The sequence below is a fragment of the Ischnura elegans genome, chromosome 12 (assembly GCF_921293095.1).
Source record: "Ischnura elegans chromosome 12, ioIscEleg1.1, whole genome shotgun sequence".
Taxonomy (NCBI): Eukaryota; Metazoa; Arthropoda; class Insecta; order Odonata; family Coenagrionidae; genus Ischnura; species Ischnura elegans.
The window spans coordinates 72,159,023-72,172,986 of NC_060257.1; the positions used below are offsets into that span (position 1 = coordinate 72,159,023).

Consider the following 13,964-nt stretch of genomic DNA (forward strand, 5'->3'; position numbering starts at 1 on the left):
TCACTGTAGACAAAATGTAAAAACAGGGTGATTTGGGTTTTGCCAGGAAATGGTAGGTAGTGATCACACAATGTTATGACTTCTTTTAAAATTTCAGGATTGTAACTTATGCGAGAAACTGATGCAGCCTCATAGAAAATCCAAAGTTTAATTCACGAAAGACCCAATGTGGCTTTATCAAATGGAAAATCATCGAATAACTGAAATGTGTGAACATGAGACTTCAAAGTATATACTTGATATATTCATCATAATTTGGGCACATATACTTCAGAAATTGTGACACATGATCTAAAAATTGTGAGGTGGTGATAATGAGCAAGACGGATGCTGCCCAGCTTACATCATAAAATTTCATGACCATGATCATTCAAATGAACCTGAACAGAATTCACTGCAATGAACAATTAATGATTGAAACCACCCAAATTAACATTGGCCATCACATTAGAACTCTTGAGCGAGGCATGGAAAAATGACCTCACTTTAAAAAAATCAAGCTCATGATGGAAACATCTGAAGTCAATGAAAAACTATGACGGGGTTCACCAAAGAAAAACCAAAAAGACCTGTTCTTTCAATTACAGCCAATAGCAAAAGTTTCACAAGGGCTTCTGCTCTACATATTCGCTGCCTTAACACATTGCGTACCGGGGTATGCTAATGTTCAGAATATAACTTTACCCAATCAAACGTTATGATGCATCAATTCATTATGAATAACGAACAACAACTGAAAACAACCTAACGAATACGTATTGTACGCTTTAAATTTTTTTAGGTTGACGCGCCTATATGACGAGAATCTTCGTCATCCGCCAGGAATGTTCGGGAAAAAAATGACGAGAATTCTCACCATCGGTATGCAACGTGTTAAGATAAAATACTTTCGCTATGGAGGTTTCCTCATAACAAAAGACACTAGCCTCTATTTTAAGACCTTAAAGTAAAAACTAGCCTAGAATATTAGAAGTTTGATGGAGATGGTCTTCTAAATAAAAAATATGTGATTACCCCTTCATCATCATTAGTCATTAATTGCCCTGTACAATGATTATCTATGCTACCACTGTTTCTTCATTGCCAATTTTCCACATAGCCAATTTTATTTAAATGTTATATATGTAAAAATACCTTTTGTGGCAATAAAAAGTGGTGACTCTACATTGAAATTATGTAAGTATATTATTTAGGTATTATTTATTTAAGGATTTATATTATTTATTTATTTAAGGCCTTTTATGCCGTTTTGGTGATGAAATAAATGTAAATTGAGTATTTTTTCTTTCTCTTGACCTCAATGCAAAATTTTTGGCCAACGTTTAGGTATATTTTTAGACCTTCATAAGGGCTCGTTTTTGTAAAGAATGTGATTTGTTTTTTTGGATGTAATCCTTAAAGACCTATGAGCCAAGACAGGGGCAGATCCAGGATTTCTTTCTGGGGGGGGCACAAGCGAAGCCGTATCCAGGATTTTGTTCTGGCGGGGGGCACAAGGATACCTCATGATATAAATGGTGCGATTCCAGTTTGTAACACCAATAGGATGATATTTTGTAAAATTATTGCATACCTTGAAGAAGAGCCCCGGGGAAAGTAGGAGTTCGAGGCAAGTCGAGACCACTCGCGTTCATTAAGTCGACAGATGATAGAGATGGGGACACACCTCGATGGTGGGGTGGGAGGTCGTCATGATACTCCAGAGGCTCCCTTTTCGGAGGAGGAGGTAGATTTGGAGTGTCCATTGCACTAATATTGCCCTCGCCACCGTCCCCATTTTGTTCTGACTCATCTTCGGAGCTGCTATCTTCTCCGCTAGTAGCTCCTCCCTGATGAGAACAAAATATAATCATAAAATGATTAATAACCTTGCATGTGTAATATTTGAGTATACTTTGTACCACATTGACTATGTTGTGTTTTACAAATAACACGACTTTAGCTTTTCGCACGTCTTTCACACCCCCCTTCTTGTGTGGGCGTTTTCCTGCAGTTGGTTTTTTTGCTGAAGGATACTACACCCTTATCCTCATGTTTTTCCCACAAACAGAATCTTTTTTACACAAAATTTTCACATACAGTTGTTCATATTTTTGACATTTCACAAACATTGTATATTGTATATCCTTTGTATTGTAAACGTTTGTTTATTATTTTTTAATATGTTTGCATTGACACAATCGAGTTACTAGCTACGAGGGGTTAGGTGGAAGAGGGGACTTCTTAGTCTCAACCTCACCTGAATAAAGTCATTTTATTATTATTATTAATAACCTGTAAATACAATAGATACAGGGAATATAATAATAGATTTGGTAGCATACCATCAGATCTAAGCATAGGGTGGCCTTAAAAGTTCTTAGCCTGGCTGTAACAATACTTAATGCCATGAAAATCAGTCAATATTTCAACACTAAGACTGTTCATGCCATTACATTACATCACGTCCCATTCCTGACTCATTTCAATCTCTTTTACGTTTCTCCAGCAGGGGTGGCAAATACCAATCTGCAGCTGAAACCATTTCTTACATCAAAAGGATTCGCACATATACCGTATATGTCTGAATGTAGTCCCCCCTTTTTTTCCAAAATTGCCCGTGGTGAAAGTAAAGGGGGGGACAATATTCAAATGCATTTTTTTAACTTTTCCCAAAACTGAAGCCTCAAAATTAGGGGAGGGGGACTATGTTCGGAGAAATACGGTACATCCCTACATTTTCTTAAACATATCCCATGCATTTCTTAAAATAGCTTTAAGCCACTAGCACCATCTTCTGGCAAAGGTAAACTTGTGAATGAATATTTTTAGGCACCTTGGTTGATGCGTTAACACAACCAAGCACGAAACCTCGGGAAATGGCATGGCAATTTGCTATGCCGGAATGATTAGTTCACGCATTGAACATGTGCATAAAAGGATGATGCAAAATAATCATATTTTCTCCATAGAGCCTATTTTCCCAATGAATTGGACACTTTCCCAAAGATCCCATGATTTCCTCCAGCATAAAATTCCCTAAGTGCCAAGGTTTTCCAGGATAGTGGCCATCCTGAAATAAATTGCTGGGTTAAAAAAAAGAAAACACTATTCTCACCTGATAGTGATGACTGTTAATGGGTGTCGACCCTTCCAATGCCTGCCCGAGTAATGAGTCTCTGCCCCCATGGTCTTGACTTGGATGGTTAACATTTTCCAATGCCGTTGTCACGGGAGCAGGTGTGCTGCCAGGTGAATCTGGGCGGCTTCGCTTTGGGGGAGGTGATGGTAGAGTCCCATCATGATGTCTCCTTGTGTTGTGATGATGTGATACCCGTCCATGATGCTGAGACACATGATTATCGTCTCTGCGGTCCCCTGACCCAGAACCGGTTTCTCCCCACGGAACAGAGTTGGGAGTCTAAAAATATGGGGGATTGTTGGGATGAAAAACAACTGATGCTCAATAAATACATTACAACAACAAATTAACTTAGGTTATCAACTTTTACAAGCCACCATTACTAATTCAATCATGTATTTTGAGGAAATAACAGTTGTCTATCCTAGGACACACCCCAATGGATTCATCAGCAAGAGCAGATACTATGTGAAAATTTCAGAGAGGTAAAAATTCACTGAGGTCTAGGCTGGGATTTGAACCCTCCAGAATAAACTAATGGTGTTCTACCACTCTAACTGCTTGAACACCTGGCAAATTGCAAATCTGGCAAAAGTGATTTTTTCCTCAATGAAATTTTCTCACATTACGTGTACTAGCATGTGGTTTTGTGACAAGTTCATGGTTATTTCCTTAAATAATCTACATGGTTAATAGTGTCGAGTTCAAAGTTCTGGCTATACCCTAGGGACTGTGTCACTATGCGTACCAACATGCTGCCCTGTGGTAGAGTATGCCTGGCAGCATGAAATACCTTGTCATTAAATCCCAAAAATGCTCCATGGAGTAAGATGCCTTTATAGTTCAAGTGGTAAAATACCAAGGGCAAATTAAGGAGCTTTGAATCTCAGACAACACAAATGAATTTTTCCTGAATGAATGAATTTTGGCAGGACAATATTACGAAGTATGGCGGTTTACAATACAGGTGCAACATGTTGAGGTTTCACTGGTAGAGGAATAGTGGATTGGGAGACTAGAGGATAGGAAAGACAGATGGACAGACTAAGGTTCTGATAGACATAATCCAATGAACAGTAAATGGATCCACTGATTAACAACAAAACCAGAATTTGTATGGAATAAGATTAAACTTTATAGCATTTTTCATTTGAAAATTGAGGATACACTAGTAATCAATGCAAGGGCGTACACAGGGTCAGAACTAGCGGGGGGCAAACCGTGATCGTTCAAGTAGTACCACAGAAACGGTTAAGGAAACCAAAATTTCAAGAATATTATAAGAGCGTTTTGTTACATAATTAACAGTGTTCGGCGATACCTTGTGGAAACGTTTGATCTCCATAAACTTCCACACATTTTATTTAAATACTGACCCTGTTTCGACACATAGTGTCATTATCGAGATACATATACCTTGATAATGACACTACGTGTCGAAACCGGGTCGGTATTTAAATAAAATTGTGTGGAAGTTTACCATTCATAGTTTATTCTCATGGAGCATTTTATTAGTTTCTAAAATTATTTGCTCGAAAAAAATATATTTTTATTCTAATTACATCTTTTAAACTAATATCACTTTTCTTTCACTTACGTATTTGTCTGAATATAGTCCCCCCATTTTTCCAAAAATGCCCATGGTAAAAGTGAAGGGGGGACTATATTTAAACCCATTTTTTAAATTTTTCCTGAAACTCAAGCCTCAAAATTAGGGGGGTGGACTATATTCGGAGAAATACGGTAACTCTTTAAACTTATATCACAGTCCTAGAGGCGAAAGTAAATTTTGTTCAAAACGTTTGTTCGTTTTGAACAAAATTAACTTCCGCTTCTAAGCGGGGCAGCTGCTCCCTGCTTAGTACACCCATGAATCAATATCAAGAGGATTTTGGCATTGGTACTCACTGAGGTAGCATTGGCTCTGGTCGGAGCAGGTCCCCGAGAGTGAGGGGGGGTGTGGTGGTGTCCAGAATAGCTGTGGTGCTCCTTCGAATTGGACGGCACTTCCGCCAGTCCTCGCACCTCCAGCATTTGCGCAGTTGCCAAAAAGCCAGACAGCTGGTCCTGGCCAATCTGCACCTCACCATTGTACATGAAGCGAAGCAGTGCTTCGAGGTCACGCTGCTTCACATCTCGAAGGATGACTATTGGGTGCTGGCATGGATTTGCCTGCGGAAGACACAAAGAAATATATATATTTTTTAATCACATTTAGTAAATTTGAGAACCATTAGACAATTAATAAAAAACATGTTTTCCTTATACATTATAGTTATTATTACCACTAAATACATAAAATAAAGGTATTTTACCAAAAGAGGTAGGTTTAAGTAGACAAATAGCAAATCCTCCCCTAGATTGTGAACTTTCCTTTTCCAATCTTAACAATGGTTTTTAGCATTCCTTCCTTGCTCCATTCACACCCATTATCTCCTAAAGAATTATTTTTTCCTCACCTGACATATCTAGTTCCTATTCCATCCTTTTCCTCTTTATCTACATCACCTCCATTAAATAAATGCAAGTTTAAATGGAATTTAACCTCTTACTGCCCATCTGTATCTATTCTGACAGCTAGTCTCCTACTGCAGCTCAGAAAAGGCTATTTCTCTTCATTTCATCCAATTCTCTCCCACCCGTCTCTGACATACTTCTCGCTCAGTATCTCCTCACTACTTCGTACCTGGTTCAATCCTCTCAAAGCAGGAATCACTACCCTTATGTAAACTGAAAGCCAAAATTTTTTTATGTTTTAGGATAGACGTCTTGAATCTCATGCTACATGTGATCAAGATATAAGGATTGAGCTCTATGGCCTTGAATACTTGAACACTCAAGACTTCAACCTTCTGTTGTTGTGAAGATGCTACTTCGCATTGAAAAGGGCCTTTTGTAGGCCGAAATAGGGCTATTTGCACCTATCTTGTCTCATTATACATCTTGACCCGCTCTTCTTGAGCTTATTCTCCAGGCATTTTTAACCTCTGTGTGTGTGTGTGTGAGTTAGTGATTATCAAGGCTTGCTGGTTGAGAGGCTGTGTTTGGTGTTAAGTCCATTCCCGCAAACCAATACAGTAATGCCTGGGTCAGTTTAAAATAGACAAGTAGAATTCATTACGGCTGTTGGAGCACTTCATCTTACAATTCCTGTGATCAACGTATTATTTTTTATTGCAATCATGATGGACAGAGTCCTTCCAGCTCTTGCTGTCAAAATAATGAGTGTGGTAGCTCAGTGAGTGAATGTAGGGTTGCTAACCGAAGGCCTTAAGTTTAAATCCCAGGAAAAGTCTTTGGATACCCCACACTAAAAATCCTCTACAATGTGAGGTGGCTCACGAAAAGGAACTCTCTAGCATGCATGAATTTCACACGCCTGGAGCTTGGTCCACAATGACCCCAATCCACATGTATACAAACCAATGTATGGATTGAACCACAGAGAAAGAGTGATGCTACATTGGACATATGTTTCAAAGGTTAATATTTCTCACCTCAAGGATACAAATTAATTACAACAAGAGGTTTTCTCCCCAAAAAAAAGAGTTATCATTGTAACTATAAAATTTGATTGTCTTCAGTACCACAACTTATCAACAAGGAGACCAAATAATCAATTTTGAAGAGAAAATCACAAAATGACCATGAGTATCTTCATCACATTAGTACACCTTGGAGGAAGGTAGTTTCACCTGTACTCTGGCTCTGCCTTCTACTGCAAAGAAGTCTACCCGATTACAGGAAAACTCAATTGTCAAGATGGTTCTAAGTGAGTTTATTCTGGAGAGATATTTATCTTCAGAGACACAAGGTGTAGCAGTCAATCAAAAAAAAATAAAAAATAGAGTAATATTTAACACATGATCATTTTCCTGCAATCAAGAACTACATTTACTATTTATGGGCTTCCTCCTCAGATAAGCTAGGAAATCTTCCTCCATCAAGAAATGAATGCCAACCTCAGCTCAAAATCGAAATAACAGTCACTGAATCCTCTGTAACATTCACAAAAATCTAATAAATACAACTTGGATTAATCAAATCTGGGAAGATGGATGCATATAATGGATACATAACTATCATGTTCAAGAGAGCAGTTGAACTCCTATTTAAAATCCAACTTCTGTTATCTGGAGCCAAAAAATGATCAAATAAATTTACATTTCGGTCTGTCCGAATATATAAGAGAAAAATATTAAAGAAAATCAGAGGCTTACAATGCACTTCTTAAAAAACCTGGATAAGTCCTTTTACTGCTGGGTCATTCCATGTCAGTTCACCCAGGCATGGCACCCACCGACTCGGATTTTAATGAAATTTTTGTCACTAGCTACTATCACCTATCTAATAACCCATGTAAAATATTTCCACTCTCACTCTCATAGTTTGCAAGATATGAGGAGTCAAAGTTTGAGATGTTTGCTCAGAAGTGGCGCTAGTGGGAGTCAAATTCCAGAGTGCAGGGCACAGGGTAAAAATTCATAACTCAGAAACCACATAATATATTTGAATGAAATTTTGACCCCTTGTCTATCCAAGTGCATAGCTTCCATAGTAATGTCTTTTATTCCCCTTGCATTGTTATGCTAGCCAAAATGATGTCAACAGTTGTTAATTAACCGATTTTTTTAGCTCAAAAACATTACTTCATATTTTCTGAATTATCACCAAAAGGCAGAGCAGTTAACTCATCCAATTTTTTTTTTAAATTGAAGGTTAATATGTGCTCCAATATACTGTGAAATAAAAATGGTGGTGTTTTGACTGCCACTATGAGTATTTCAGGTTTTACTTTTTTTTCTGCCCCCGTGAGAGGGATTTTGGACACGTACTGTAAGATAATAAGTATAAGTGTATCCATACCTTCATGAGGATATATTTGAAATATTGGTCAGTAAATCTAAGACCAAACATGTAGTCTAGTGAATGTGGCTCTTGTTCATACAATTTTTTTAATAACAATACTTGGCTTGTGGCAGCTGAGGGGAAAAGAGTCCAAATGGCTCAGAAATGTGAAATGATGCTTTTTCCTGGAATTTACCAATTTTTCAAGTGTTTTGCATATGGAAAAATTGGTATCAACATACATTAGACTCTTACTGTGCATTAAGAGGATAAATGGAAATACTAATTTAAATAAAATTATTTAAATAATACACTTCAATGTGTTTAAGGCATCTCCCGAACATCTCTGGAGGCTCTCTCGGGCAACTAAACGCTTTACGATACCACCAATTCCATCACATGGGGATTTTACATGGCTTATAGCAAAGAATGTCCATGATGCCATTAAAGAGAAATCCTGGTAATGCTTGCAAAGATTGAGATATTTTTTGCAGTTCTTGTACCGTCCTGCACAACCATCACTAGAGTAACTCAATTTTTTTACTAAAGCAAAATTTTCCTTCACAAAGCAAAATATTATTCTTTGGGTTCCATAAGCAAAAGCTACATCATGCTACAAATCATCTGAAAAGATGCATAAACTGGAAATAATAAACCTATTCAGCCTCACTTTTCAGTGTTATTCCATCTACCAAGGAATAAGAGAATTAAGTGCAACCTCTACATTAGGAAGAATAAAATTTTACAATGTATCACAGTGAGGGCATGATAAATCAAAATAGATTCTAGGGTACCACTTTTAGTCTTCTGCCAAATCTTCTTGTGTGAAGATGCTCCATGGGTGTCCAAGTTTATTCTGTGTGTACGATCAGTGTATTTTTACCTGTACATTAATTGTGTGTGCTATGAGTTAGGCAAAGCTGCTCATTGTGAACTTCAACATTAAAAAAGTTTAGTGTCTCCACTGTGCATCAAAATGAGCAAATTTTTGAACTGTACAGCATTGGAAAAGTTACCGCATCTGATTGCCTCAAAAAAAACCTACACACCAGTGGTGCAACTGAACAAAATTGAGATCATGAGTATACTTGAAAAACAGCTGTTATCTCTCAGAAGTGGTGTACCTGGGGAAGTCCTATCCAATGTCTGCGAACATCACAGAATATACTATTTGAAAAAGTATGAAACCTACCAAATATATTGTCTTGATCCTTTTAAGAGCCACAAGAAGAAAATATCAAAATCACTGAGAAATTTAAGTCTTGAATTTGCAGAAAAGGCCTGTAAAATCCCAACTCTTCGGAAATTAGTGCCAGGAATGAAAATATGCCAGCCATGTAGGGAGGAAGTACAGAAACACTCCAGGTTTGGAAATGAGCTTTCTGGTGTTGAAGAAGTAGATAGTGACAGCAATGATAGTATTTTGAATTTTGAAACAATATTATCCCCAGAAAAATCAACTGAGCTACTTAACAGAACGCTGCAAGATAGAGAGGAGTCACCTTTAAAATTTCATGGCATATCATCTCACAGAAGGTCAACCTACGCTAAAAGGAAAGTAGACAGTGGCGCCGACTCCATGGGGCCTGAGGGGGCCCGAGCCCCCACAAAGATTCGTTTGGGGGGGTGGAGCCCCCTCAATAATTCAAGAAAATAATTAGGTTATATTATGCTTCGTGAAATCACAAAAATATATTGGTAATTTTTATTTCCCATGTTTGACGATAGTTACCTTTTAAAATAAATTCAACAATGTATTAAAACAAATAATTATAAAGTTAAGCAGGTTAACTGAATCAAGTGGTGTGAATTAGATAGTGTTTCGGTGCTGCGACAGACTTTGAATTTAACCTCTTCCCGGGGCAAGACCTCCGACATGGGCCCCCCCAATATTTTTTATAAGTCGGCACCCCTGAAAGTAGAGTCAGCATGCAGTAATTTTAAAAGGAAAGTTAAAAGAGTTCTTGATAAAGAATTATCTCCAGAAAAGGATAACCCAAAACTGCCAAAAGAACTACTTCAGAAAGTTCATGATATGGATGTGCTCATAGACTTAATCAAACAAAAAGTTGACACATCAAGCACTCATCAAGGAAAGTATCATTGGTACCAACTTTATGGAGCAGGAAGAAAGTAATGGAAGAGTTTCATGTGAGTGAGTACACTGCCCGCCAAGCAAGAGAACTTTGCAGTGATAATGGAAAATTGGCTGCACCTGAATTGAGAAAAGGGAAGGCAAATAAAAAACATTACAATTAGTTAGGACTTTCTATAAAAGTGATGAGTACTCCAGAATGATGCCTGGAAAGAAAGATTCCATTAGTATCTCCAAAAATGTACACGTTCAGAAGAGATTATTACTTGCTAACTTGAAGGAATTGTATTCCACTTTTAAATTTGACTTCCCCAGAATTAAATTAGGCTTTTCTAACATAATTCACAGTGTCCGGCGATATATGGTGGAAATGTTTAATGTTCATGATGATAAAATAAAATAAAATGGTTAATTTCCACACACTTTTTTTTTTTATTAACGAACTACCGACCCGGTTTCGACACGTAGTGTCATTATCAAGGTACCCATTTTGGCTTCCCAAGGTCTATATATACCGTCCAGCGGGGGAAAGGTGGGGTGGAAAGGCTAGCAAGGGAGGGGGGGGGGCAGTTTGACTAAAGGAGCGCAATAAGGAAGGTCTTTGGAGGAGGGGTTGGGAATAGGGATTACGTAAATTAGTGAATCGGTGAGGAAGGAAGAGAAGTCATGACAACCAGGAGAAGAGCGGGTGTTGGCGAAGGTCAGAGATTAAAAACATCTAAGAGCGGGCAGGAATTTTCAGGGATAAAAGAGGCGATTGGGTAAAATACACTTCGTCGTTACAAAGATTATGCGGGCTATTAACAATTTCATATTTCTCGTAAAAGTCCAAGAAAACAAAAGTGGTGTATATTTGTTGAAGTGTAATAACTGTGATATTTGTTATGTAGGACAAACTGGGAGAAGATTTAAAGATCGTGTGATTGAACACAGGAATAGTTTTATTAATAATGACGAAAAATCATGTTTTGCTAAACATTTGAATCATTGTAAACATTTTAGTAACTTTGATTTTGATATTTTACATTACATAGACAAAGGGCAAAAGCTGGACTTTTACGAGAAATATGAAATTGTTAATAGCCCGCATAATCTTTGTAACGACGAAGTGTATTTTACCCAATCGCCTCTTTTATCCCTGAAAATTCCTGCCCGCTCTTAGATGTTTTTAATCTCTGACCTTCGCCAACACCCGCTCTTCTCCTGGTTGTCATGACTTCTCTTCCTTCCTCACCGATTCACTAATTTACGTAATCCCTATTCCCAACCCCTCCTCCAAAGACCTTCCTTATTGCGCTCCTTTAGTCAAACTGCCCCCCCCCCCTCCCTTGCTAGCCTTTCCACCCCACCTTTCCCCCGCTGGACGGTATATATAGACCTTGGGAAGCCAAAATGGGTACCTTGATAATGACACTACGTGTCGAAACCGGGTCGGTAGTTCGTTAATAAAAAAAAGTGTGTGGAAATTAACCATTTTATTTTATTTTATCATCATAGGCTTTTCTAAATTCTGCAACATAGGTCCAAAATGGTTTGTGGTAGCAGGATCTCCTGGAACGCATTCAGTGTGTGTTTGCACAATTCATTAAAATGTCAACTTACTGCTTAATGCCTGTAATATAGAGGAAACAAGCCAGGACCTAGTTGGTTATTTAGTGTGCTCTAGAAAAAATAGGGACTGTATACTGCAACATTGCTCTCAGTGTCCTTCACGTGAAAAATTGAAAAGCTTACTGCTGAAAAAGTTTGAAGAATGTGACCCCGGAGATGAAGTTTCATACAGTCAGTGGGTTTCCCGTGACAGATCTCAACTGGTGAACTTCACTGTGACATTTGATGAGTACCGATTAACTTTAATTGAAAGAATGGAAAAACTGGTGCCCCATTCATTTATTACGAAGGTACAGGCAAACTACCTTAAGCAAATGAAAGAAAATCTTGGACCCCATGAAGCAGTTGTTCTCTTTGACTTCAATGAGAACTATTCATATGTTATCCAAGATGAGGCACAAGGGTATCACTGGACAAGTGATAGTTGCACGGTACACCCTGTTGTGATTTATACTCGAGATCACCTGACGAAACAGCTTATTATTTCCAGTTTATGCATCTTGTCAGATGATTTGTAGCATGATGTAGCTTTTGCTTATGGAACCCAAAGAATAATATTTTGCTTTGTGAAGGAAAATTTTGCTTTAGTAAAAAAATTGAGTTACTCTAGTGATGGTTGTGCAGGACGGTACAAGAACTGCAAAAAATATCTCAATCTTTGCAAGCATTACCAGGATTTCTCTTTAATGGCATCATGGACATTCTTTGCTATAAGCCATGTAAAATCCCCATGTGATGGAATTGGTGGTATCGTAAAGCGTTTAGTTGCCCGAGAGAGCCTCCAGAGATGTTCGGGAGATGCCTTAAACACATTGAAGTGTATTATTTAAATAATTTTATTTAAATTAGTATTTCCATTTATCCTCTTAATGCACAGTAAGAGTCTAATGTATGTTGATACCAATTTTTCCATATGCAAAACACTTGAAAAATTGGTAAATTCCAGGAAAAAGCATCATTTCACATTTCTGAGCCATTTGGACTCTTTTCCCCTCAGCTGCCACAAGCCAAGTATTGTTATTAAAAAAATTGTATGAACAAGAGCCACATTCACTAGACTACATGTTTGGTCTTAGATTTACTGACCAATATTTCAAATATATCCTCATGAAGGTATGGATACACTTATACTTATTATCTTACAGTACGTGTCCAAAATCCCTCTCACGGGGGCAGAAAAAAAAGTAAAACCTGAAATACTCATAGTGGCAGTCAAAACACCACCATTTTTATTTCACAGTATATTGGAGCACATATTAACCTTCAATTTAAAAAAAAAATTGGATGAGTTAACTGCTCTGCCTTTTGGTGATAATTCAGAAAATATGAAGTAATGTTTTTGAGCTAAAAAAATCGGTTAATTAACAACTGTTGACATCATTTTGGCTAGCATAACAATGCAAGGGGAATAAAAGACATTACTATGGAAGCTATGCACTTGGATAGACAAGGGGTCAAAATTTCATTCAAATATATTATGTGGTTTCTGAGTTATGAATTTTTACCCTGTGCCCTGCACTCTGGAATTTGACTCCCACTAGCGCCACTTCTGAGCAAACATCTCAAACTTTGACTCCTCATATCTTGCAAACTATGAGAGTGAGAGTGGAAATATTTTACATGGGTTATTAGATAGGTGATAGTAGCTAGTGACAAAAATTTCATTAAAATCCGAGTCGGTGGGTGTCATTTTGAAAATTTCTGGGTGATTTGACGTGGAATGACCCTGCTGGCTACACCTCAGAATCTATCTTGATGATCAAAAACACTGGATTTTTGACAATAACTCAAAAGTAATGCCAAGACATTCCATGACAACCGATACAAAGTTATAGGAGAGCGATGTCAAAGTCACTTTTATGGTCAAAACAATGTTGTTTACCAGTAGATAACTACCTCTACGGACAATAATTCAGTTCAAGGCAATCAAAACTACTCCTTTCCATAGTTTTTTTTTAAGTTTTACCTTTGTACACTACTTGCATAATAAATGGCACTAAGGCTCACAAAACCTTGGGAGACATCTGCATGAATAGAATAGGGGGTAAAATGGGATAGAGAGAAATATATCCCCATATCGCCCAAGAGGCAATATAGAAAAACATTCACAATGATGATATATTAAATATATTTGCACTAGTGGAATAGGGCCATCCTTGCATGACACATGGTGTGGGCACTACTTTGATTGATAAGTATTTAACTAAGTGGAATAGAGACATGTTCCGTCATGAGAAACAAGAGTGAAAATGAGAGAGATTGTTGATAATGATCTAAGTTTTTTGTTCA

The 13,964-nt window shown here is 37.6% G+C and overlaps 1 protein-coding gene across 1 annotated transcript in view; it reads right to left on the reverse strand.

Annotated features, from left to right (window-relative positions):
• LOC124168713 (protein abrupt) overlaps positions 1 to 13,964 on the reverse strand; it is a 44,864-nt gene that overhangs the window by 20,823 nt on the left and 10,077 nt on the right. Inside the window, exons 4-6 of the mRNA XM_046546978.1 lie at positions 5,030 to 5,293; positions 3,098 to 3,400; positions 1,574 to 1,829 (exon numbers count right to left, since the gene is read on the reverse strand). Coding sequence (XP_046402934.1) covers positions 1,574 to 1,829; positions 3,098 to 3,400; positions 5,030 to 5,293 — 823 coding nt within the window. The remainder of the gene's footprint in view (positions 1 to 1,573; positions 1,830 to 3,097; positions 3,401 to 5,029; positions 5,294 to 13,964) is intronic.